This window comes from Dipodomys merriami, unplaced genomic scaffold, assembly GCF_024711535.1.
Source record: "Dipodomys merriami isolate MVZ:Mamm:240054 unplaced genomic scaffold, mDipMer1.0.p SCAF_41, whole genome shotgun sequence".
In the NCBI taxonomy this organism is placed as follows: Eukaryota; Metazoa; Chordata; class Mammalia; order Rodentia; family Heteromyidae; genus Dipodomys; species Dipodomys merriami.
Genome location: NW_027205715.1, coordinates 10,947,650 through 10,972,847, shown reverse-complemented (window position 1 = coordinate 10,972,847; position 25,198 = coordinate 10,947,650). Strand labels below are relative to the sequence as shown.

Here is a 25,198-nt window from a genome sequence, read left to right as displayed (position 1 = left end):
GACCAGGAGTCTTTTGGAATAACCTATGGAAAAGTGGGCTGGGAAGGTTGCTCAGTGGCATGTGTGTATGCCTTGCATGCATGAGGCTCTGGGTTCAATTCCTTAGCACCACATAAGCACAAAAAGCTGGAAATGGCACTGTGGGCTCAAGCGGTAGAGCTCTAGCCTTGAGCCCAGAGTTCAGGCCCCACAACTGACAAAAAAAAAAAAAGAAAGAAAGAAAGAAAAAGAAAGGAAAGGAAAGTAGCCCAATGAAAATTAAAACTAACTTTGTCAACAGGTGGAAGATAGGAACTTCTAGAAGGATTTATGCTTGATTTTCAGGTAATAAAGAGATATTTTGTGGCATCTAAATTCATTTTTAATACTTTAATTTTAATCTTATAGGGTGCTTTAATTTTTCTTGTGTGATTTACTTGTCTAGATCTGTCTCTCCTTCAAGGACAGGAATCCCTGGATGACCCCCAAGGAGTATCTAGTGGCTACCACATATTTTCATTTAAAAAATACAATTGAAGCTCTTTGTTCATGCCTGTAATGCTAGCTACTCAAGAGGCTGAGATCTAAGGCTTTTTGGTTGAAGCCTGCCCTGACAGGAAAGTTTGTGCAACTCTTACCTCCAAATAACCACACGAACACACACACACACACACACACACACACACACACGCTGGAACTGGAGCTGTGGCTCCAGTGGCAGAGCTCTAGCCTTGTGAACAAAGGGCTCCCAGGCTGTGAGTTCAAGCCCCAAAGTGACACACACACACACACACACACACACACACACACACACACACACACACACACACACACACACACACACACACACACACACACACACACACACACACACAAGCAAATAGAGCCCAGTTCTACTGAGAGGTTGAGTCAGGAAGATCACGCGTTCGAGATTAGCCTGAGTTGTATAACAGGTTTTAGGTCAGCCAGGGCAATGTGATCCAGGGTGGTCTCAGGGGAAAGACTCTGGACTGGGGAAAGTCAGGACTGCAGGAAATCAGGGGTAGGGGTGTGTGTGTGGGGGTATTAAAAGTATGTTCTCAGAGACGACTTAGAAAACAATGGGAAATGGGAGGGACAAGGTGCCGGCGGGGGTCCCTGGCAAGCCCCGCCCCGAGCCAGGGTACCCGCGCTAAGAGAAGCAACGCGGTTTGGCCGCTGTGGGGCGCCGTAGCCCGCGCTGTTGCCAAGGGAACGGGCCCAGCGCCGGACGAGGCCCAACCCGCCCCGGCCTGGCCCGGCCGCGCATCCCGCCCGCCCGAGCTGGCGCGGGAGGACCCGGAGGCCCAACCTTAGTCCGGGATGGGTCCTCGCTCTCGGGCCTGTGGCCTCCCAGTCCCGGGGACCGACACCACCGCGGAGGTCTGAAGTGCGGCCGGCCTGGGGAGGGCGGCCGGCCTGGGCGGGGCCGAGCCTCTGGCTGACCTTGGCAGGGCCAGTTTGGCGCTGCCGCCACCGAGAACAGGTGAGGAGCCGCCGCGGCTTTGGTCACCCCCGAGCCGGGCCGGGGCCGTGGGGCCGGACTGCGGCATGCCTGGCAGGGCTCTGGGCTCGAGCCTCGGGCTGAGCCCGCGGCTGGGGCTCCAGGGACCTGGCCCAACGCGAGGCTGCCTTCTAGAATTCTTCAGGTTCGCAGCTACGCACCGGCTGCCAGGTTCTGTGCCAGGCGCGGGGCCACGGAAGGCCCGAGCCAAATGCCTTCCGTCTCCACAACCCCCAGACAACTAAGGAGGGGTGGGGAAGCAGGCGCCAGACACATGACATACGTGATTTCCGATCGGGAAAGTGCTCTGGCGATGAAACGGAGGGGGTGGCCGGGGAGGGTCCGCCTGGGAAAGGTGACTTTTAAGCTAAGACGTGGAAGTTGGACAGGAGCCAGCAGTGTGAGCAGAAGGGCGTTTTTCTAACGGAGGGAAAGCAAATACAAAAGATCTGAAGGCAGTAGATATTAGGATGGGACAGAAAGGGCAAGGGCTCTTGAAGGAAGGCCATGCTGAGAGTTAGAACTTCATCCTAGCAGGTTGAGGGAACCACTGAAAGTTTTGATGGGTTTCTGTGTGTGTGTGTGTGTGTGTGTGTGTGTGTGTGTGTGTGTGTGTGTGTGTGTGTGTGTGTGTGTGTGTGTGTGTGTTGGTACTGGGGTCTGAACCTCAGGGCCTGGGTGCCATCCCTAAGCATTGTTGCTCAAGGCTAGTCCTCCACCACTTGAGCCACAGCTCAAGCCACCCGCCTTTTGGTGGTTAATCAGAGATGAGAGTCCCATAGACTTTGACCCCCTATCCTCAGATCTGTCTCCTGAATAGCTAGAATTACAATTGTGAGCTGCAGGCCACCTGGCAAGTTAGTGAGTTTGTTTTCTTCCTTCCTTCCTTCTTTCCTTCCTTCTTTCCTTCCTTCCTTCCTTCTTTCCTTTCTTTCTTTCTTTCTTTCTTTCTTTCTTTCTTTCTTTCTTTCTTTCTTTCTTTCTTTCTTTCTTTCTTTCTTTCTTTCTTCCTTTCTTCCTTTCTTTCTTCTTTTCTTTTTTCTTTTTTGTGTCAGTTGTGGGACTTGAACTCAAGGCCTGGGCGCTGTCCCTGAGCCTCTGTGTGCTCAAGGCTAGAACACTCCCACTTGAGCCTCAGCACTATTTCCAGTTTTTGAGTGGTTAATTGGAGATACGAGTCTCACAGGGATTTTTTGACCCCGCTGGCTTCCAACCCATCCTCAAATCTCATCTTCCTGAGTAGCTAGGATTACAGGCATGTGCCACCAGTGCCCAGCTAGGTTTCACATTTTTAAAAGCTCATCTCAGTATGACTTCTGTGAAGAAGTCATCTGCTGGCTGTCCTGGTTCTGCCCGTCTAGCTGTGCCTCCCAGGACATACTTTGTCTGAGACTTGATTCTCTGGTTTGTGCAAGGAGGATGTTGAGGGTGTTACTTATAAATGAGTGCCAAAGCAAGGGGCCATCCACATTGGACACCAATGATTAGATGGGTCTATGAGAACAGTTTGAAATGATAAGAGTGTTTTGAGGGTTGAATTAAGTGAATTCCCTGGAAGCACTTAAGCAGTGCCTGGCCTTGAATAAGTACCCTCCAAATGCCAGTGATGGCTATTATTATCATCAAAACACTTTAGGAGAGCAATGATGGAGGTTTGGTTTAGGGTATAATGGCAGTAGAGATGATGTTAAAGCATGGCTTCAGTTCCTTTCACTGAAGGAGAGGTAGATTCAGATATGGCTGAGTGGTGGTCCCTGCTTTTGTGGAACTTGTGGTTAGAAAGGTCTCTAAACTGGCAATCACCAAGAGATACAATAAAAGCAACAGTGGTATTTAATTAGCCTGTTTCCCCCCCCCCCCCTTTGTTTCTGTTTTTCTTATTTTGTTCTGTTGCAACTTTGTTCTTAAAGACATTCTGGGTGGGTGTTCCCCAAGGCTGGCTCTTAAAATCTTTAGTTGATTTCCTTGTTAAAATCCACAACCCTTACCTCCTTCATTGCCTTGCCTCTGCTTCCTGTTGCTCCCTCCTCTTTGTCCTCTTGTATTAATCTGTATTTCCACCCAGTTTGTAGTGGTTGCTGCAGGAGAATGGCACAGAAATGTTTGCACACCATGTCAACTCGGGAATGACTGAGGTTTCAAGTTTTTTTTCTTGCCATAGCAACTGCCTTCAGCATATTGTTTATGAGAGAGAAAGTAAAGAGCCCAGCCACATCTGAGACCAATGACTGGAGAGATCTTTGAGAACAACTTGAAGTTCCAGTTTATTTTCTGGGAATTATGTGCTGTGTACTCTTTAGTCAAACCATATTTTTAAGATACTCTTAATTTTTAAGATACTCTTCTGGGATCTGTAGGGAATTTTAATAAAGTACTTACCCCTAAAAGTCTCTTACAAATGATTTTTTTGCATTACACTATAATATACACTATAAAGCATTTCTCTCCAACTCCCTTTATGTGGTTAAAATTGGGCATATAGCTGAGCACCAGTGGCTTATGCTTGTAATCCTACTTACGAGGCTGAGATCTGAAGATCGAGGTTCAAAGCCAGCCTGGGCAAGAAAGTGTAAGACTCGTTTCTCCAATTAACTAGAAAAAAGCTGGAAATGGAGGTGTGTCTGAAGAAGTATAGCTCTAGCTTTGAGCAAAGAAGCTCAGGGACAGTGCCCAGTTCCTGAGTTTAAGCCCCAATACTGGCATATACACACCCCAAAAAAACAACAACAAAAATGGGAGCATGTTAAATCTCCATGAAGCTGGACACCAATGATTCATGCCTGCTCAAGAGGCTGAGTTCTGAGGATTGTGATTTGATGCCAGCCAGGGTGGAAGTGCAGCTGTGGGTCAAGTAGTATTCACAAGCCTTGAGCAAAAGAAGCTCAGGAACAGTGCCCAGTCCCTGAGTTCAAGCCCCAGGACCAGCACCAAAATAAATAAATAAATAATCTCAATGAGGATTATTTCAAAAAAATTCTGGGGGAAAAAAAACACCCCAAAACTTGTCTTAGAAATACCTAAAGAGGGCTGGAAAGGTGGCTTAGTGTTAGAGTGCTTGCCTTGCATACATGCATTTGATTCCTTAGCACCATATAAGTGGAATAAGCTGGAAGTGGTACTAGGGCTCAAGTGGTAGAGCTCTAGCCTTGAGCTGAAGAGCTCAGAGACAGCGCCCAGGCCCAGAGTTCAGGCCCCTGACCTACCAAAAAAAAAAAAAAAAAGAAAAGAAAAGAAAGGAAAGAGAGGCAGACATGCTGAAACATGTCTGTAATACTAGCTACTTGGGTTGGGGAGCAGAGGTAGGTTAGGAGAATCTAGAGTTTGATGTCAAGCCAGGTCCAATGACTCACTCATACCTACAATCCCAGCTAGTTAAGAGGCTGAGATGGGAGAATTTCAGTTTGAAATTTTCATGGCAGACAAATTCAGGAGACCCTTATCTTCAGTTAACCAACACAAAGCCAGAAGTGGAAGCATGGCTCAAGTGGTATAGAGTGCCAGCTGATCAAACCAGGCAAGCAAGTAGGACTTCAAACCATTGAGGCCTTGATTTCAAACTCTGGTACCAGAATTTTTTTTTTCTTTCTTGAGGGCTAGGAACTTAGCTCAAGAGGTAGAATGTTTGGTTAATAGGCTCAAGGTGAAACCTCAAGTACAATATCCAATACTGAAAAAATGAGAACAAACAGAAAGAAAAGCACCCATTGACACAGACAATCTCTCACAGAAAGTCCAGATTTTCTAGGAGAAAGAAAAGATGTTTGGAACAAAACAAAACTGTCTGTGGAGTGCACCTTCTGGGTTCTGGGGATCATAGGGTATTGAGCTAGACCCTTGGCCAAGAATGGGAGCAGGGGTCGGTTATATTGCCTGGGGTCTGGTTCTAGTTTTGGTAAGACCCCCTAACAGAGTGCTGTGGCTCTTCCTAAAAGCTCAGCAGCTCAAAATTGCTTTCAAGAGTAATGAAGCACTTAAACTAGGACCAAACACTCTTGTTACGTGGTTGTTAGGCAGGAATTCCTGGTTTGTCTGGCCTGGAAGTGCATTTGATTTACAAGACAGCCCAGTGGGGCCAAGAAGGCAAGGAGTAATTTGTGTTTATTAATTGTGTGTATGTGTATGTGCAGTGTGGAATTAATCTCAGGGCTTCTGAGCTGCGCTGCAAGCTTACTTAAAAACAACAGCAAATGTCTATAAATTTAAAAATTTAAACAGTACAAAGGGTACAGAGAAAAAGCAAATCTCTGTGTCAGCCTTAGATCTAAGGCTACTAGATCTCAGAGGCAGAAAAGGGTTCTGACTCAGATTCCCTGGTGCCAACCTTCTTTTCCCCATCAGTGGGGCTCTTCAAGCCTCCACTTCAGTCCTCTTACCCCAGACCCATACCCTCCCAGTTCCTTTGCTTCCCCCAGCAACTCTCTTTTGTAGTTGAGTTGATTCTGGAGTCCTTAGACATCTTACAGGAATCCAGAGCTGCCCTTCAGCCTTCCAGACCTAGAACTTTTTACTTTACTCGGGTTCCTTTGACAGTGCTATGTATAAATTTCCAAGCAACATTCCTAATTTTGTGTGTGTTTGTGTGTGTGTTTCTATGTTTCCCAGGCTGGCTTTGACTCTCATGCTCAAGTGATCCCTTGTCACAGTTTTCTGATGTGTAATATTGTACTTAGCTACTAAATATTTTTATTGGAGCACAGGTAGCAGGAAGTGGATCTACCATGTATCTGTATATAGTGAGAGCTTGAAATATTAAGATTTCCCTCATTTAACTTACGCATATAAATTCAGGTAGCTTCACCCTATTTTGAAAATGCTGTTTAAGGCATTTACCAAATGAGTATTGAATAGATTCTTGTCTTCCTGGCAATGGCCTGCACCTTGGAGGGACAAGGGAGGAGCCTGTTTAGCCTTTCTGGCCTTCCTTCCTTCCTCAGAAGCCAGGTAGGTCCTTGACTTTCCAAGGCAGCAGCCTTCTGTGGCTTTAAACTGTACAGGGCTCCCTTGCTCTTGGCTGTCCTCTATCTCTCCAAGCCTGACTCTGTGGTTTGTTCTTTGGAAGCAGAAGAGAGTGAAGAATGTTTTTACCAAGGCCCACATAACAGCCACCAGATACAGCTGGGGGCACCACGAGTGCAGCAGGGAGCTTAGCTGAAGGGCTTGACCTTCTCCCTCTGACCATGTTCTCCCCAAGCACGGGGCTGCTGGGCTGCTGTCTTCCTGAGCGAGTTTCCTGTTGTGTCACCTCTCCCCATACCAATGCCCTTCTTGCTCATAACCCCCACTCTCCCATGTCTAGAAAGCATTTATTAGCATTTTTTTGTTTTAATTTTAGTTTTTGGCTGGTACTGGGATTAAACTCAGGGTCTTGTGCTTGCTGTTCTGGCATTCCACCACTAGAGCCGTGCTCCCAGCCCCATCTAGAAAGCTTTTGAAAACATTCCTTACTATGCATCATCTCCTGCTTTAAACTTCTTTTGACTCCTGGTAACTTCTTCAGCAGTGCCCAAGTCTCCCCGACTTGGCCTCCTAGGGCTTTTATAACTCAGCCCTGTAGCTTCTCAGGGTTTAGATCTCTGGGCTCTGCACCATCTCTCACACTGAATAACTGGCCTATTGCAAGCACTGTCAAAATGCCCCTGCACTCACTGTCCTGATGGCAGTCTCCCAGGATCCCCAGAAAAGCAGTTGCTGAGGGTAAAGTGCCTGTTCTTATCTATGTTTGTCCTCAATTTACACAAAGGGCTGGGCCCTGGTAAGTACTGCCTCATCAGGATCTGTGTGTACTAGCTGACCAGGTTATTGGGGAGCAGAGCCACACATTCTCAATCTAGTTTGTCTGAGAAGTGCTGAGAGGGGAGGGAGACAGGTCTGATGACAATGCTTGGCCCCAGTGCGGGCCTTGGGCCCATCTTGGATTCTCTCCGACCTCCCAGTCCTTTTAATCAAAATCTTTTGGGCCAAAGGAATTTGTGGCCATCAATTCCATGAGAGAAAATGTTGTCAGTTAAAAGTTGGCTGTGGCAGGATTTGGGAGTAGGCAACATGCTTCTTCTGGCTGACCTCTCCAGCCTAACAGTATTCTGATTTGAGTGGGAGCTGCCCCCAGGGCTGTTTGCAGCCAGCCCCTGGCCTGCATGGTGACTCCTGCCCCAGAAGTCTAGGGTACAGTAGCATAAGGAGTACCTGTGGCCACAACCAGGCAAAGGGAAGGTATCAGCCATGTGCCTCTGTTTCTCCCTCAGGGTATAGGGCTCTTAGGTGTTGGGATAACAAAGGTGAAGGCAGGCTGACACTCAATCCATAGGTTTCTGTCAAGATATTTGCCCAGTGATGGTGTCTGTGGAGAGCTCATGTGCAATACAGAGATTTGGTCCCAGAGTGAAACTATCCAGCCCAACTGTATCCACAGGGCTCCACCTGATGACCCATGACTGTTTCCACAAATTGGGAACAAAGATTTGCTTGCAAAAACAGGCTTGCCAGCTTTATAATCCCTTTTGTCACCGATTGGAGGTGACAAGATTAGAATGGCAATTCAGTGGCCTACTTTTTATAACAATGAATTCTTTGGGTGTACTCTCTTAGGAAAATAACTTCAGAATTGCTTTTATAGCCATGTGGTGGCTTCAGGGCCTTTGTAGGGCCACTGGGATACCCTGGCTCTCTAAGACCAGTGCTGCCATCAGCTCACAGAACTCCAGGCAGAGGAAAAGGGGGTAGGTAAGGAGGTCTGAGGTCTCAATACCAAGGCTATTACAAAGCAGACTGCCTGCCAATCAGAATCCACCAGTGGTGAATCACCCAGGAAACCAATGGCTACAAAAGCCACCAAAGTGCACCCTCTACTGGAGGGTGAATAAATTTCATCCGTGCAGGCTTAATACTGTGGCACTAATCAAAGTCTACCAAACTTCTGACTTGCAAACTCTCCTTCCAATGTCTGGTGCCAGAAATGGCTCAGGACTTCAAAACACATCTGTGCTTCCTGAGTGTAGCTGCTGGTGCTTGCAGGAGGCAAGTAGAGCTATTCACTTGGCCTTTTTGAAGATGTCAACAATGTGCTCTTCATGCTAATGTGTAACAATTCTGCCAAAAGGTGTCTAGCTAGCGTGCTGTGTAAGTGCAGAAAATGCTTACAAATTCACTATGATGGGAAAATTCATTCTCAATTTTCCTTTTCTTTTTTCCTTCTATCGTTAGTTCTGAATGGTAGATACTTTTCTCCCATGGCCTCAAAAAGCATCTATATGATTGTGAATAGAAAAATAGGGGGACAAAAATCAGGCATTGATAATTTGTCCATTTTCATTTATGTGTTTTTAAAAGTATATACACAAAGATAAAGCATGATAGCAAGATAAACTGTTTTAGTGAATAAATTTCAGCAGTTCAACTTATAGCAATTATAGATACACCTGTTAAAATTTTCTGGACAGTGCCAGTATTTGGATTTTTAAAAATAATTTTCTTATTGACTAAATAGTAACATTTTAAGTATATATATATATATATATATATTTCCCAGTCCTGGGGCTTGAACTCAGGACCTGGGCACTGTCCCTGAGCTTCTTTTGCTCAAGGCTAGCACTACCACTTGAGCCACAGTGCCACTTCTGGCTTTTTCTGTTTATGTGGTACTGAGGAATCGAACCCAGGCCTTCATGCATGCTGGGCAAGCACTCTACCACTAAACCACATTCCTAGCCCTGCTATATTTTTCTACTGAGTTTGCTAGTGTGTTTTTAATGTTGTATGATGTGCTGTTCATAAAATTATTATTATTGTCTGTGTAGTGGGGCTGGGTGCCTCATTCTCTCATTTGGTTTTTCAGTTGGTGCTTTACCACTTGAATCATGCTTCTACTTCTGGCTTTTGCTGGTAAGAGAGGAGTCTCACAAACTTTTCTGCCTAAGCTGACTTCAAACCATGATCCTCAGATCTTAGCCTCCTGAGTTGCTATGATTACAGACATGAGCTACCAGGGCCAAGCAAACATTTTTTAATTAAAAAAGAGAGAGAGGGCAAAAGCAACTTCAACCAGCTACTTCACTTGGGATATAAACCTTGTAGACTATGCACCATAGCCATACCTAGAGCTAGGAAGACAAACCAGGAAGTTGTTGAAGGGACAAAAAAAATCTGCAACTTAGTGAACATTTTCTTTTTTTTTTTTTAAATTTAATTTAATTTTATTTGTGAACATACTGTACAGAGGAGTTACAATTACATGGGCAGGATAATGCGTACATTTCTTACCAAGCATTGCAGCCTCCTCCTTTGTTTACCCTTCACATCCCTTCCCAGCCTCCCCCCTCCCCCCCCCTCCCAATCCTATTCCTTCTCCCCCCCCCCCCCCCCCCCGCACCGACGTTGTAAAGCTCGTTTTGGACATAACAACTTGTGCTTCTCATTATTGTAACAGGTCCACCTGTATCCTTATAGAACTGGTTTTTCCCCATCTCCTCCACTAGTTATACTGACATCAAATATAGTGAAAGCAGGGGTTATACTGTGGGGGAGGGACATACAAAGCAACAAAGAGATAATCTCATAAATGCGTTAGAAACACATGCATGAAAGAAAAAAACATTAAAATACACATCTAAGGGTTCATTTTCCTGACATTACATTATCTGACCTTTTCCGCTTGACTCATACATATACTAGATATTTCAAATAAGGGAAACCATGGGACCTATGTTTCTTTGGGCCTGGCTTACTTCACTTAATATAATTTTTTCCAAGTTTTTCCATTTCTTAACAAATGGGGCAATGTCATTCTTTCTGATGGAGGCATAGAATTCCATTGTGTATATATACCACATTTTCTTGATCCATTCATCTACTGAGGGGCATCTGGGTTGGTTCCATATCTTAGCTATGGTAATAGTGAACATTTTCATAGTAGACATTTGCCCACAGTGTCACTGGTTAAAGCACCACCTTCAAAAGAGCACACACAGCTTCTCAGCTAGGAAGTGCAGAGCCAAAAATGAAACCTAGATCTGTTTCCTTTAAGGCTGGAGCTCTTCCTCCCCTCCCCACCATGTGTAGCTTTTTTATTGAAGAGGAAGGTGACTAGAAGATTCGATGAATCCCTGGGAGAAAACTAAGATCACTCTATTTAGCTTTGAGATGAGACCACTCACAGGTGATTTCAAACACCGCCAAGTTTGACCAGATGAACCTCAGGAAGCTGAAGAACAGAGCATCTGGGAGTAAATGTCCGATGGCCTGTGTGACAGCCGGTTGGCAGAGGGAGTGAGAGTGGATGGTGTGATGGGACTGGTGATGGGCACAGGATGGCCCTGTGCATGCAAGAGGAGGAATGGAAATGGGGCCGAGGGAGCCAGATGGCAGAAGAGAGGGCAGGTTTCCATGCCATTTACTTTGCCTACATTTCCTTTTATTTCAGATGTTTTCAAGTCAGCAAACATTCACTGAGCATCTACTACATACAAGATACAGTTCCAGCAGCCTGGGGGAAGACATATGGGGACAAAGGTGAATGACTCACTGAGTGTTTACTGCCTTTGAGGGCTACAGATATAAAAGGGGGATACATGGGAATGACGACATGATACAAACAGCAAAGGGAAAGTCTCAATAAAGACAGAGCAAAAACCTCCTGATTCTAGGACATCAGAGAAAGCTGGTCAGATGAGAGGATGCTTGAAGTGGGCTCTGAAGAGCCAGGCACATTCATTGTGCTAGGCAGTGAAGTAGGAAAGTATTCCAAGCAGATGTGCCAGGGTGGCGCATACCATGCCTTTTTTGCTTAGATTGCTGGCCTATAGGTAAGGGCTCCTGAAAGAATGTCCAGCTGCCAAGGTTTTGTTTCTTGCTCCAGGCCTTCTTATTGAGAGTTCAAAGCTGCCCTGCCTCCCAGGTGTGATGCTTCTGCTTGGATTGTAGTCCCATCTTGGGTTCAGAAGATACTGGTGGGTGGGACTCTTCCTCCTTTTAAGGATGAGCCCATCCCTTCCTGCTCCCAGTGTATCCTCAGACACTAAGCCAGCTGTTGGGCTAAGGGGAAGGCAGAGTTGGAGATGGGGATGGGGATGGGGGGTGGTGTTTGCTACCATCTGGTGGTTTGGCTCTAGCCAAAACCTAGACTTTTCCTGAACTTCCTCAAGGGATTCAAAAGGACATTAGGCCACCTTCCTAGGTAAATTTGTATACCAGGCCTGGATCTGCTTAGAGAAACGCGGTTGTTTCTGCTGCTGGAAGGAAGCAGAGGGGACTCCTCCTCCCTTCTTTTGTGCATTGACTTGTTCCCAGCCAAGAAGCCTCAGGCAGCCCTTCTGAAGCCTGGAGTGGAAGTTCCTGGCCCCTCTAAAAGGGATTAAGTGTCTGCTGAGCGTGGCTGAGGCCAGATCCCCCTTCTGACCCCACCCCCACCCCCAGTTCCCTTAGCAGAGGATAAGGGGCCCTCTCTGACACTTGCATTTGGATCTCAGGACGGAGGTGACTAATCCTAACAGAATCAGCATGTGTTCTCATCCCTCCGGCCCAGCCTGATATTGTTACCAGATGAGAACATGTCTTATTGGGTTTCACTTTGATGGCTGTGGAGACAGCACTTTGAGTAACAGGCAGCCACACTGTGTCCTGAATCACCCTGGACTCTCCTTTGTTCTGCCTAGGCTGGGGCAAGCTTGCTCTGGGGCTTTCGGACAGCACTCCATTCCCATTTCCCACTCTTCCCTACTGCCCATCTCTTTTGGGATAGGACCCTAGATTGCCCCCAAGATTTGGGAGGTGGCTTTGTGTCCCAGCTGTTTCCCCCTACTAAATCCTGGCTGCAGACAAGGGATCCTGGGCTCCTAGCCGGGCCTCTTCATCCTAATGCTCTCTCCTTTTTCTCTCTCTGGAGATGAACATCTGTAACAAGCCCTCCAACAAGACAGCCCCTGAGAAGAGCGTGTGGACAGCACCTGCACAGGCCAGTGGGCCCTCCCCAGAGCTGCAGGGCCAGCGGTCCCGCCGGAATGGGTGGAGCTGGCCCCCTCATCCACTCCAGATTGTGGCCTGGCTGCTGTATATCTTCTTCGCTGTGATTGGCTTCGGGGTCCTTGTTCCTCTCCTGCCTCACCACTGGGTTCCTGCTGGCTATGCTGTATCCTTGAGAAATAGTGAAATTGATGCACTAAAGTATAGGGCAAGGGATAGCCAGAAATCAGTGGCCTGAAGCTGGGCTCAGAGCCTCAGGAAGCACAGGGTGGGGCAGAAAGTATGAGCCAGATCCTTCTCTGTCTGGCCTCCAGCCCCCACCTGACCCCTCATCTGACAGAGGGACTAGCCAGCTCTGAAGTACTGTGGAGCATTTAAAACTCCATTGTAGAGGCGCCGCAGAAGCCCATAGAGAAGGGTCTTAAAACTCTTTCAGCCAGGCTGAAAGAATTGACAAATTAGGGATTGATTATTTCATTTGTAAAATAATTTGTCACGGGTAGAATTCTTTCACATAGTTTCTTTCTTGGTATACATAAAATGTGGTTCTGTTTACAAATAGATTATTATGCTATACCCAGACTGTTTGTAGTAAGCTCACTGATTTTTTTAAATTAAACCATAGCCAAGCATTGGTGAGTCATGTTTGTAATCCTAGCTACTCAGGAGGTTGAGATCTGAGGATGGAGATTTGAAGCCAGCCTGGGCAGGACTCTTACCACTAGAATACTGGAAGTGGAGCTGTAACTTAAAGTGATAGAGCTCCTGCCTTGAGCAGAAAAGCTCAGTGACAGCACCAAGGTCCTGAGTTCAAACTTCATGACTCTTTCTCACACACACACACACACACACACACACACACACACACACACACACACACACACACACACACACACACACACACACACACACACACACACACACACACACACACACACACACACACACACACATTAACTCTTTTAAGGTAAGGGGAAAAATGACCAAAAAGTAGCCATGGAAGCTCCTGTGACTGCCCAGCCATGGTTACAACTCCTAGGAGCAATGGCTTGGTGTTCTTTTAGTATCCTGGAGTACAAGGGTGAGTTTGAAAACCTGGGATGCACAATCACCTTGGTCCTAGCTCAGCTCCTTCAGGATTCTGCCTGGCTGAGCAGCTTCTCTAACTCTCTGGGCCTCCCTTGTGTGCCTGTAAGGATTCTGCTTGTTTTCTCTTGGGGGAAAGGGAGGAAGAGCATACTAGGAAGGTATGAGCACTGGAAGGCACGACCATGGTGAGGGAGGGCACAGAGAGGAGGCGGTCATCCTTACAAAGTGTCAAAAGTGTCATGGTGGGGCTTCCTGGTTCACTGGAGCCCAGAGCCTTATTACCAGCTCTGAATGAATGAAAAGCTGGACTTTCACAAGTTGACCAACGGACTTTAGTGAGATTGAGTGGAATTTTCATGGACATTCATCGTATGGCTGGAGTAGTTCCATCCCTTACTCAGGATTATCTGGATTTCTGCCATCAGGGTGCCTGGGAAGTCAGATGAATGAAATAAGTAGGGTCAGAATAAATAACAGCAAACAAAACTAACTTGCAATGATGGAGTACTCATATGTGCCAGGTACTGTGTCAGCGAAGGCAGGCATTCTCACCACTTTACTAATGAAAAAACAAACTCAGAGAAGGCAAATGAGTTCCTAAGGTCACACAGCTGGTACTCAGTGAGGCCAGAAGATCTGCTCAGGGAACCTGACTGAGGAAGTGGAATGGTTTGGGGGTTTGTTTTTTTCCCCTAATTAATTATCACTCGCAGAGTCACCAGGTCTGGAACCCTGACTAGGGCTCTGTGCAGTGTCTCAGAGTTCCTGAGTGAGATAGGGTAATGTATATACCAGGTTCTTCCAGGGGATTAAAACTGGCCTATGCTTTAGAGATGCAAGATGAACTTTGTGTGCTCGTGGCCAGCTAGATAGAGGCAAAGCTGGCAGGTTTAACATGGCAGTCACACCGAATGTTAAGTGTGTGATAGAGACTCAGACAGCAGACTGTAGGAGCAGAAGGAGACCATCTGCACCTATCCAGCACATACCTACTGCTCACAGCTCTCCCCTCCTTATGTACTGTTGGCAAGAGGACTCCTTTCCTCCTCTGTTGACATCTAGTCATCAAGTCCTATTTATTTTACCTTCTTAGTAGCTATAGGATCTGCACTATTTCCTTCCCACTGCACTCTGCCTCTCTGAAATCACTAGCCATTTAGTTACACTCTTGTCCTTCTTCATTCCTGAAGCCAGAGTGGCCCTTTAAAAAACCTGAAATCTGATCATATTTCCAGCTCAGAACCCTGTAGTGGCTCCTTCCTGCCTTTAGGAATGAGGCTGTCTGCATCTGGACTCTGCCTGTCTCCTAAGCTTCCTTTTACACGATTTCCCCTGTTCTTTGTTTCAATACTGTGTGTCAATGCCTGGAAGCTCCTTGTTCCTCTCCCTAGACCAAACACCCAGCTGAGTCAGAAGTCAAGAACTTGCAGTTTATGGTGTTCAAATTTTATAGATGTGGAGGAATAATTAACACACAAAACACATAGATCTCTTCCTATAGGTATTTTTTGAAAAGTACTTATTTCGTTAACATTGAGAGATAACACATAAAACCTGACTTCTAGGGCTGGGAAGGTGGCTTAGTAGTAGAATGCTTGCCTTGTATGCATGAGGCCCTGGGTTCCATTCCTCAGCACCACATAAGCAGAAAAAGCCAGAAGTGGCACTGTGACTCAAGTGGTAGAGTGCTTAGCCTTGAGCTGAAGAGCTGAGGGACAGTAACCAGGCCCAGAGTTCAGGCACCATGACTAACAAAACAAAACAAAACAAAAACCTGATTTCTAGTTCCATTTGAAAATCTGGAACTTGGAAACATGGGCCTTCATTCTTTTTTGGGGGGTTGTGTGTGGGGATGCTAGTCCTGAGACTTGAAATTAGGGCCTGTGCTCTTCCTGAGCATCTCTGTGCAAGGCTAGCACCCTACTACTTGAGCCACAGTTCCACTTCTTGCTTTTTTGGTAGCTCATTAGAAAGTCTCACAGATTTCCTGCCCAGGTGGCTTTGAATCTTGACTCTCAGACCTCAGTCTCCTGAGTAGCTAGGATTGCAGGTGTGACTCACCAGCACCTAGTAGGCCTTTATTCTTGTATGGCAGTCATGAGCTGACACCACACATCTTCCACCACTCTGATTGGCACCTTGCATGTTCCCAGTAGGCACAGCACCCAGACAGTCCCCTCTCATTTACATTACCTCCAGGGCTGGCTCTCCATTCCTCTCCAAGTCTCAGCCAAGATAATACTGCCACAGGAAACCTTCTGGGGCCCTTAAGACTAGATGAGGCCACTCAGTTACAAATATCCATACCTACAGTCTTCTTTGTCATTAACCTGTCATTTGGTTAATATATGCATTTTCCACAAGACTGTAGGCTCCTCAGGACTGGGGACCAGGTCTTTCCATCTCCCTCAGTGCCTGGCCTCAGTAAATATTTGAAAGAATGAACGTAGTAGGTGGGTGGGAGAAGGGTAGGAGCAGACAGGAAGCTAAAAGTTTGCCCACACTGTGTCTTTGAGAGGTTGGAATAGTGAGATACAGCAGCTGATGGTAGCAAGAGACAGGAAGGGGCCAGAGGAAGAAAAGAGCTTTGGCCCTGAGCTGAGGCATGAATGTCATCAAGAGAAACATCAAGAGCAACTGTAGGAGTTTTAAGAAGGGAAGGCTTTAGTGTTTTCAGTGTATACTGCTTTAAAAAAAGGTGGCTGGTCCCAGGGCTTGAACTCAGGGCCTGGGCACTATTTCTGAGCTTCTTTTGCTCAAGCTAGCACTCTACCACATGAGCCACAGTACCACTTCTGGCTTTTTCTGTTTATTGGTACTGAGGATTGAACCTAGGGCTTCATGCATGCTAGGCAAACACTCTACCACTGAGCCACATTCCCAGCCCTGTTTTTCCTCTTTCAAGTATTATACAGCACATTAAGGCATGGCCTGGCTCATGCAGAGATAGGAACAAAGTTGAACAGTTGCTAGGTGAAAGATGGATGAATGATGGGTGGGGCCCCAATAGTTGAGGCCTGATGTCTGCTTTACTAGCAAGAGAATGGGGGAAAGAAAGAATGGATGGGTAGAGGGTGGGAGGATAGATGTCAGCTTGAGTGGAATCTAAGGCTGGGTTTTTACAGTCAAACTTGAGCAAGTTGTCAGCATATTCATTGGCGTTTGTCTCAGTACTCAGCAGCTAGCCTTTGCAAGTGCTTCCTTCAGCTATAGGAGTTGGTCCTGCGCCCCTCCTAGGCTCTGAACATGTCAGATCATTGCAGACACTTCAGTGTCCAGGCCCTAAGTGCCTGGACTCTAGGTGGGGGAGGCAGCAAGTGGATGAGCCCCATCTGTAAGTGATTCTCCATCTGGCCCCAGCTGCTAAAAAAAGGATGGCTCTTTCTTGCAGCTGACTTCCTGCAAAAGCAAGACAAACAAGCTCAGAATTTTAACCTTAGGTCCCCACACCTCCATGATGTCTTTCAGTCTCACTTCATCTTCTGGAATCAGAAACCAGAAATTGGCTTGAGATCAGACCAGCCAGGGCCTGGAGTGATGAGGCCAACACCTTATGGTTAGTAGCACCAGGCACTGCCATATGAGCTCCATTCCCAGATGCTCTTCTCTTCCATCTTGGGATCAGGAGTCTGCTGGAGAGGGCTAATTAGGAGGTGTTTTGTGGGGCTGGAGATGGCAGGTGGCACAGGGGGAATTTTTACACAATGGGAGTGTCATAGAAGTGAGGACTTATCAGCGCCCAGCTGCCAAAGTGTGGAGTCTTTAACCTACTGGGCCAGTGCATGGGGGCCATCTTTGCAGGCCACCTTGTGGTGCACCTGACTGCTGTCTCCATCGATCCAGCAGATGCCAACGTGCGAGACAAGAGCTATTCTGGGCCCTTGCCCATCTTCAACCGCAGCCAACATGCGCACGTCATTGAAGACCTGCACTGCAACCTGTGCGATGTGGATGTGTGAGTGTATGTGTGGCTGTGTGTGAGTGCATGGTACACATGAGCCATGAGTGTCCCTGGGGACCTGGCAGCTGGCTTTAGGGTGGAGACCCCAGGGCTTCACAGTCACCCCTGATATCCCAGAACCCTGTTTTTTACACGGTCAGAGTCTTTCAACTGGGTATCAGGAAGATAAGAAGGTGGGTGGAAAACATGAGTACTGTTTGGTACTTGCACAACTTTTCGGAGGGTAGCACTAGGGTTTGAAGTCAAGACCTCATGCTTGTTAGGAAGACACACTACCATTTGGGCCATGCTTTCAGTCCCATCTTGCGTTAGTTATTTTTCACATAAAGTCTTTAATTTTTGTTGGGGCTGCTACAGTTGAGCTGAGACTGCTGGTCTCAGACCACCATCCTCCTTACCTCTAGCCCTTCTTCTAAGTAGGATTACACACCTAATTTATTTGTTGAGGTGAGGTTTCCCTAGTTTTTGTGGGGGCTGATCTCAGTTTTACCTCTCAAGCAGCTAAGATCACTGGCAAACACATTCTGTCACAAACATTTCTCAATGACTTAAGTCTGCCAGTAACACCCCCATCTCTCAAGCACCCAGGTAGGGACAGGAGAGTTAACACTTGGGTACCGTGTGCTAAGTACTGTGTACAAACATCTGCCAGGTGGGCAGCAGTTTTCTCCTGTCACAGAGGAAGAAGAGACACAGCTTCTAAGCAGGATCACAACCCCAGTTACCTGCCCAACTCACTTGGGGCAGGGGCAGATTTTCTTTCTGTGTTATTCATGAGAAGTCTGAGGCCCCAAAATGGCCAAGTGAAGTACCACCAATCCTCCCCTGGCTAGCTCTGGTGCCTCTCTACTAGGGCTCTTCTCTCCTCTTCTGGAGCTTTCTAGTTTCCAGCCTCAGGTAAGGGATGAGGCATAGGGCTGTTTGTGTAGCCCAAGGCCAGCTTCACTCTTGGAATCTGAAGACTCAGGAAGCCTGTTAAAAGGGTCTGTCCACAGACGGAAGAAAGCCACAGCACGGAGGTATTGAGGACTTGGCAGTGGGCCATCCTGTCATTTCTAGGCACTTATTTCTAATGGTTGTGTTGGCAGTTGGTTTCTATTGCAGGGTTTGTCCTGTTCTGGGGAGGAGGGCATGACCTGTTCTTCTGCAGTCCTTTGGGCCTTCTGGGGACCCTTAGGTCTTCTGACTCTTCTGAGGTCAGACCCCTACTTGCATCCTAATGAGGCCTCCCCTCCCCTGCCCCATGCAGTGAGTTCCCTTAATGCCCGCCTGGATGGCATCTTGCACCTCTCCTTTTGGCACTTTGTCTGATTAGCCCACACAGGCTGAGGTTTTCTGAAAGAATGCCAGTAAGATTCGTCTAGAATGGCATGGAAGCTGACCTCAAAACAGAGCTGTAGGAAGAGCAATGAGGCCATAGTCCTGGCAGCCTTGCTTTCCCCCACCCGGGGCCCCACACCTGCATCTTCTAGCTTGGCAAAGAGGTCCTTGCTTGGAAAGGAAGCTCCTTTTCAGTTTCTCACGACCATCACTTGGTACAAAGTCCAACAAAGTCCAATGCCCTGCTTCGGGAGCGCTGCCTCCCCCAGGATCATACCCCCACGGTTTCGCCAGAGGGCGCGCGCTCCCCATCGCAGCGCTCCGCTGTGGGGCGGAGTGGAGGCGCCTGGGTGGATGGACTCCAAGCCTAGCGATGGGGCTCATACACTGGCTGGTGCCTGCCTGCCCTGGCAGACTCGAAGGGCAGGATGGGCCAGCCGACCTTGTGGTTCCTTCTGCCCGTAGGAGCGCTCGCTCCAAGCACTGCAGCGCCTGCAACAAGTGCGTGTGCGGCTTCGATCACCACTGCAAATGGCTCAACAACTGCGTGGGTGAAAGGAACTACCGGTGAGCCCGGCCTTAGTAGGCCCGCTTGTAGGGGCGTGAGGTGCGGGTGCTGTGCGAGCCAGCCTCCTGGGGTGCACACCATGTGTGCTGCTCTGGGGATGTGGGCCGGGACCGTTGAGGGTGGATTTAGGGTCTTCCATCCTGCTGGCCCAGAGGAGGATGGGGGGAGCCTGACAGAGGCCGGCCATCTTCAGTTTTGGCTCCTGAGGACTTGGGGCTGTGGGATCAGGGCCCGTGGGCCTCGGAGCCCTCCCCGACCTGAGCTGATGGCCCTTCCACAACTGGAGCTCACTGGTGCTGACAGCTGCCCATGGCCGGGCCAGGCTTTTTCTACACAGCGTGGCATCTGCTTTACTGGGTGTCCTGCTCCTGGTGCTGGTGGCCACTTATGTCTTCGTGGAATTCTTTGTCAATCCCATGAGACTGCGCACAAACCAGCACTTTGACGGTCAGTTTGGGTTCCAGGCCTTCTCCCCTGCCAGACACCTGGTCACCGGTCCCCGCCCTGGCTGAGCACTGTCTACTTGTGCCTTGCAGTCCTGAAGAACCACACTGATGTGTGGTTTGTGTTCTTGCCTGCTGCCCCTGTGGAGACGCAGGCTCCTGCCATCTTGGCTCTGGCTGCCCTCCTCATCCTTCTGGGCTTGCTCTCCACAGCCCTGCTGGGTCACCTGCTCTGCTTCCACATTTATCTCAGTAAGTGCTCCCACCAACATCTGCCTTGCAGGGGACGGGAGTCCCTAGACTGCATGAAGGTACCCCATTAGGCTTCCAGCCCTGAAACAATGCCCTTTGTGGTGGCCTGGCCTCACTCCACAGCTTATTATTTATGTGAACAGATGTTTGAGCTTAGTACTAGGTTGGTTGTCGTTGCCTTGTGAGCTCCAGGGTCCCCCTCCCACCGCTGAGCCCTTTCCTCCGTTTCCTACCAGTGTGGCACAAGCTCACCACCTATGAGTACATCGTGCAGCATCGCCCACCACAGGAAGCAAAGGAGGCCCAAAAGGAGCTCAAGTCATGTCCGCCCAAGATGCGGCCCATTCAGGTATAGAAGTGGCCTGCAAGGATGGTTGGGGGAGTAGGGGGGTGAGCCTTTGTGTTTGGGGTGTGTGTGTGTGTGTGGATGGGCTGTGCATTGAGAGCCAATAAGGAGAGCGGGCCAGGGAAGCAAGCCTGGAGCAGCAACTAGAGTAGGAAATGCTGCTGTGGCAGGGCCAAGTACTAAAGGAATAATACCATATCCATTACTACTCCAGCCATGTACTGGAGGAGCAAAATATGGGGTCCTGAAATAGTTGGTTGGAGGCTGTAGAAGAGGAAGGGATGGACCAACAACCTGGTTGTTCAAACTGGAACCATCTTTTCTCTTCATCTGTGACTTTGTCCTCTTGTGCACATTAGTTTTAGAACAGCCCAGGAGACAGTTACTAACCCATGTTGCAGATGAGCACACTGAGGCCTGGAAAGGTTAAACAGAAGTTGGGTCTAGGAATAGTTAACCGCAAAGCAGGAACTGTCCAGTGTAGGCTGTGGCCTGGCCAGCCCAGCTGCTGACCAGCCTATCCCCATTCTCACGCCCCTTGGCTTCCGGAGGTCAGCAGCTGGGGATGGAGGTGGTCCAGTCCTTGGTGCCCCTAGGGACTGGGAAGGTCAGGGGCCCAGACAGGCTTTGCCGAGAAGGCTGAGCCCTGAATCTTGAATCCTCATGGCAACTGGACACAAACACAGGCTAGTGGGTGGTTGAAGTAGACTTGGGACCTTACCTCTCCTCATCACCAAGGCTGGACCCTGCCTGTGGGCTATGCTGGGGTGGTGGTGGACCAGTGCCCCTGAAACAAAGGTGTGGACCCCCTGCCACACCACCATAGACTGGTGTCCTGGTGCTGGGCACTGACCTGTGTTGACACAATTGTAGCAGACATTTGGGCCTATTGAGGCAAAGCTGGCCCTGGGGTATCCAGACTCCAGGGCTTATGCCTATGCCCTGTTTAGGCTTTGAAGCCACATGTGGCAGCAGCAAGGATCTTTAATTTCTGTTGTGTCCATTTACAAATGCCTTGAAGGAGGCCCACGCAGCAGGAGGCCCACGCATGGCTCCTTTTACAGAGGTAGGCGAGGTCCAGGTGCTAAGGTACCGTTCAGGATGATGCAAATATCTGAAGGTCTCTGAGAGATCATCTTAAGACACAGTTGAAATGAGAGATGGAAGGTCTGAGCAGGGACCTCCTTGTGACATTCTCAGACTTCTCCAGCAGCCTCCGGCCTGGTTCCTATCCCATCCTAGAGCCCAGAGACCCCAGGTTAGGGTTTTGCTCACCTCTGCTGGGCCCTGGAGGGTGCCAAGTCCACACTGGGAGGGGGAAAGATGGGGAGGATAATCTTCAAGTAATCCAGTCTCTGGGACTGACCTCTGACCCTTGACCCTTGGCTCACCTGCTTAGATGGGCACCAAGGGTCAGCTCAGCAGGAGGTTGGACATTTGCTTCCCTGGGACTTCAGACATTACACCCATGCAGCCATTCATCAACAAGCCTGGCTCTGTCCCCATTCCTCCAATATGCCAGGGCTCCAGCAGGCAGCCTCCCCACCCCCATCCAGCAGGAATGCAGGAGGGGCTCCCTCTGGAGCCGTTGCCCCCAAACATAGGCTTGTTTTAGAGACAGCTTTGCTGTTACAGTGTCTTCTTTGCATTAGTCAGGACGCCTCAATCTCCATGGAAACGTCTGCCTAGCAGGCGACAGCTGTCCGTGCTCCCTTCAGCTCCAAGCCTTGGCTCCGCCCCTTGCCCTGTCGCCACACCCTTCCCAAGCTTGCTTTTCCTCCTTTTGTCTCCTCACCTGCAGACCTCCCAGGTGTAGTTGGGGCTTGTCACAGATGCTAGGGTGCTTGTCTACCTGCTCCTGTGACCTCCCAGCCACAAGGCCTTTTGCTTTGGGGGCTGGCGTCAGCCTCTCTCATTTTCATCCTGAGGCCCAGCTATTGGTGCCAGAAGGGGGCTGTAGCACTGTTTGTTCCATCACGTACTGCCTTCCTTTCCCTAGAGGGGCAGTGGCTGCCAGCAGCCAGCAGTAGTAGTGATGGGTGGTACTCTATGAGGGCTAGGGGCCCTGGACCCAACTCTGCTCCATGAGAGCTGGCTAGCCTCGCTCATAACCTCCTGTGCACACTCAGGCCTCTGAACAGCTGCCTGGTTAACAGGTCAGGGAAAAAAAAATCAGAGGCCGGAGGCCTGGGAGGGCCTTATAGCAGAGGGGCCCATTTTCCATCCCAGCCCCCAGCTGAGCAGCTGTAGCTCAGACATAGCTCAGGATCTATGGGACCATTGCCTTTATCAAGTAGTAGAGTTTGACTAAATGAAATGAGACTGTGTGTGTGTGTGTGTGTGTGTGTGTGTGTGTGTGTGATTTAATTTTTATCCTGGACCTGGGAATTAAACTCAGGGCCTGGGCATTGTCCCCAAGCTTTTGTGCTCAAGGCTAGTGCTCTTACTATTTGAGCCACAGCTCTACTTCCAGCTTTTTGGTGATTCAGTGGAGATAAGAATCTCATAGACTGTCCTGCCCTGGCAGGCTTTGAACCTTGATCCTCAGATTGCAGCCTTCAAAGTAGCTAGGATTACAGGTGTGAGCCACCAGTGCTAGCCTGGGCGTGGGTGTTTTTTTTTTTTTTTTGGTCCGGTTGTGGGGCCTGAACTCTGGGCCTGAGCACTGTCCCTCAGCTCTTCAGCTCAAGGCCAGTGCTCTACCACTTGAGCCACAGCGCCACTTCTGGCTTTTTTCTTTTTGCTTATGTGGTGCTGAGGAATCGAACCCAGGGCCTCAGGCATGCAAGGCAAGCGCTCTACCACTGAGCCAACTTCCCAGCCCCTGGGCGTGGGTGTTTTAAGCCTCTTGTTGCAGAGGAGTTTGGTTCCCAGCACTGCGGGAAACCAGGAAGACAGTCCTAGACCCCCTAGGATGAGGCCTCCATCTTCCACAGAGGTCAGGGAGGGCTTGTACCATTTCTGTTGGGGTGGGCTCAGACATCAGGAGGCCCTGGATCCACACCTGGCCTTCCAGCCTCCATGACCCCCACCTTCTCCAGGAGATGGAGTTCTACATGAGGACTTTCAGCCATGTGCGTCCAGAGCCTCCAGGACAGGCTAGGCCAGCTGCAGTAAATGCCAAGTGAGTGCCACTTGGGTATCTTCTAGCATAGCAGGGCCATGGGAGGTGGGAAAAAGGAAGTAGACCAAGGTCAAGGCATGGGTGTGGGTCCAGCCGAGCATTGCTCTGTCTTCTGCTTGGAAGGGATATCCAGTGGGGATGGATTTGGGGATCAGCATCCCAAACTTGTCCTCCTGCTTTTTTTCCCCAGCCCCTCACAGTTTCTTGCCACTCAAGACCAGGCGGAGCTTCCACAGCCCTCCTCCCCCGACATTCTGGCCCTGCCTCCCCAGATCCGACCCCAGGTAAGAAGACTGGGCTTGGCCCTTGGCCCAAGTGAAGGGAAAGGGCAAATGCCTCTTGCCTGACCCTTCTGCTGCTCAGGAGTAGCCTTCACACTCCCCACTTGGTCTCTGCAGAAAAAAAGGAAGAGGCACACGTATAAGATGCCCATGTCAGAGATCTTGGACCGGGAGTCCCAGCTTCCCAGGCTACGAGGTGAGCAGGGTGAGCGGCCCTCCCTAACTGGGCCCTGCTGGGGAGCTCTGAGGGAGGAGGGAAAGGCAGAGTCCTAAGCAGCCACTCCGAGACTCATGTTTCACCCCACTGCGCAGGACCCCACGCCCCGGGCCGTCGTGCCAGCTCGTCCACGGATTCCTCCAGCGCCAGCTCGGTGCACTCCGCTGGCCCTGCAGGCGCCTACCACTCGGCGTCCGCGGAGTCAATGGACGAGATTCCGGTGGCACAGACGCGCCTGGGCAGTGCAGCCCTGGGCGCCCCGGGGAGCAAGGGCCGGGAGTCTGGGCTGGCGCTGCAGGCGCGGGCGCCGGCCGTTTTCGTGAGCCTGAGCAGTGGCGAGCCCGGGACGCGCGGAGGCCGCGAGGGCGGCCTGCCTTAGCTGGGCTGAGCGGCGGCGGCCCGGTTCTCTATGCAACACCCCACCTATACTGCACCGAGTGCACTTTAGGGGCGCCAGGCCGGCGGGGTCGGCCTCCCTCCTCTACTCAGCAATATCCGTCCCACCGGCCCCGATGCTCCAATAAACTTTTTTTTTATGCTTTTGGGGACTTGGTGCTTTACTTAAAGGCAAGGGCCGTGGCAAGAGGGCGGGGTGGATCGCCACCCAGACTGGATGGAGATGGGGGTGCTGCAAGACCCCCGGGGCTCAGTACAGGGCTTGTGAGTGGGAAAGTCTCCGCCGGGAAGGTCTGCGCCCCAAACCCTCAGAGCCTGCCTCCCAGCGTCGGGGGCCGGGGCTCCACCACACCCAGCGCTTTTTCTTAGTTAGAAAGGGGAAGCAGGCTTTGTGTTTCGCAGACACCAGTGTGTGTGTGGGAAGGGGGGTAGGAACCGGGTAGGTAGGAGTGCGGGGAGGCCGTCCCCGGAGGCCCCGAAGCTGTCTCGGAGTGGCAGGACCACCACGTCGTCTGAGCGCCAGCTTCTAGCTCAGGGCAGGCATGAGCCCCTCACTGGCGCTCTCTTGCTCTTTCCGCGGTGCAGGCGGCGTCGGGACCCGAGCCTGGGGATGGTGGGCGTGGCCTCCAGGTGGCTGAGACCCCCACCACAGGGGAGGGATCTCCCCGGTCTCCAGCCTCCCATCTCCTGGTCCCAAAAGGCCTCCAGTGGGCGGTGTGGGAAGCTGTCTTTCCCCTAGAGGTTAGG

General features: G+C 49.7%; 1 protein-coding gene across 2 annotated transcripts; it reads left to right on the top strand.

The window, feature by feature from the left end:
• The first annotated feature begins 1,215 nt into the window (after positions 1–1,215).
• On the top strand, positions 1,216–24,596 carry LOC138806996 (palmitoyltransferase ZDHHC1). Of its 2 annotated transcripts, XM_069992542.1 has the most exons (12): positions 1,216–1,483; positions 10,917–11,005; positions 12,378–12,620; positions 17,323–17,498; positions 19,290–19,391; positions 19,715–19,839; positions 19,929–20,087; positions 20,324–20,436; positions 23,475–23,557; positions 23,748–23,841; positions 23,956–24,034; positions 24,151–24,596. In XM_069992542.1, exons 2-12 carry the CDS (start codon positions 10,994–10,996, stop codon positions 24,432–24,434), a joined length of 1,470 nt encoding a protein of 489 aa, XP_069848643.1. In that variant the 5' UTR covers positions 1,216–1,483; positions 10,917–10,993; the 3' UTR covers positions 24,435–24,596. The 2 variants fall into 2 exon arrangements, with proteins under 2 accessions (XP_069848643.1, XP_069848644.1); XM_069992543.1 differs by lacking the exon at positions 19,929–20,087.
• Positions 24,597–25,198: the final 602 nt, after the last annotated feature.

What these genes read in the sequence shown, in the direction of transcription:
- LOC138806996 (XM_069992542.1), top strand. An exon ending in CACAAACCAGCACTTTGACG is followed by an intron (nt 19,840 to 19,928) that starts GTCAGTTTGGGT and finishes TGTGCCTTGCAG; the next exon opens with TCCTGAAGAACCACACTGAT. An exon ending in CTCCCCAGATCCGACCCCAG is followed by an intron (nt 23,842 to 23,955) that starts GTAAGAAGACTG and finishes TGGTCTCTGCAG; the next exon opens with AAAAAAAGGAAGAGGCACAC.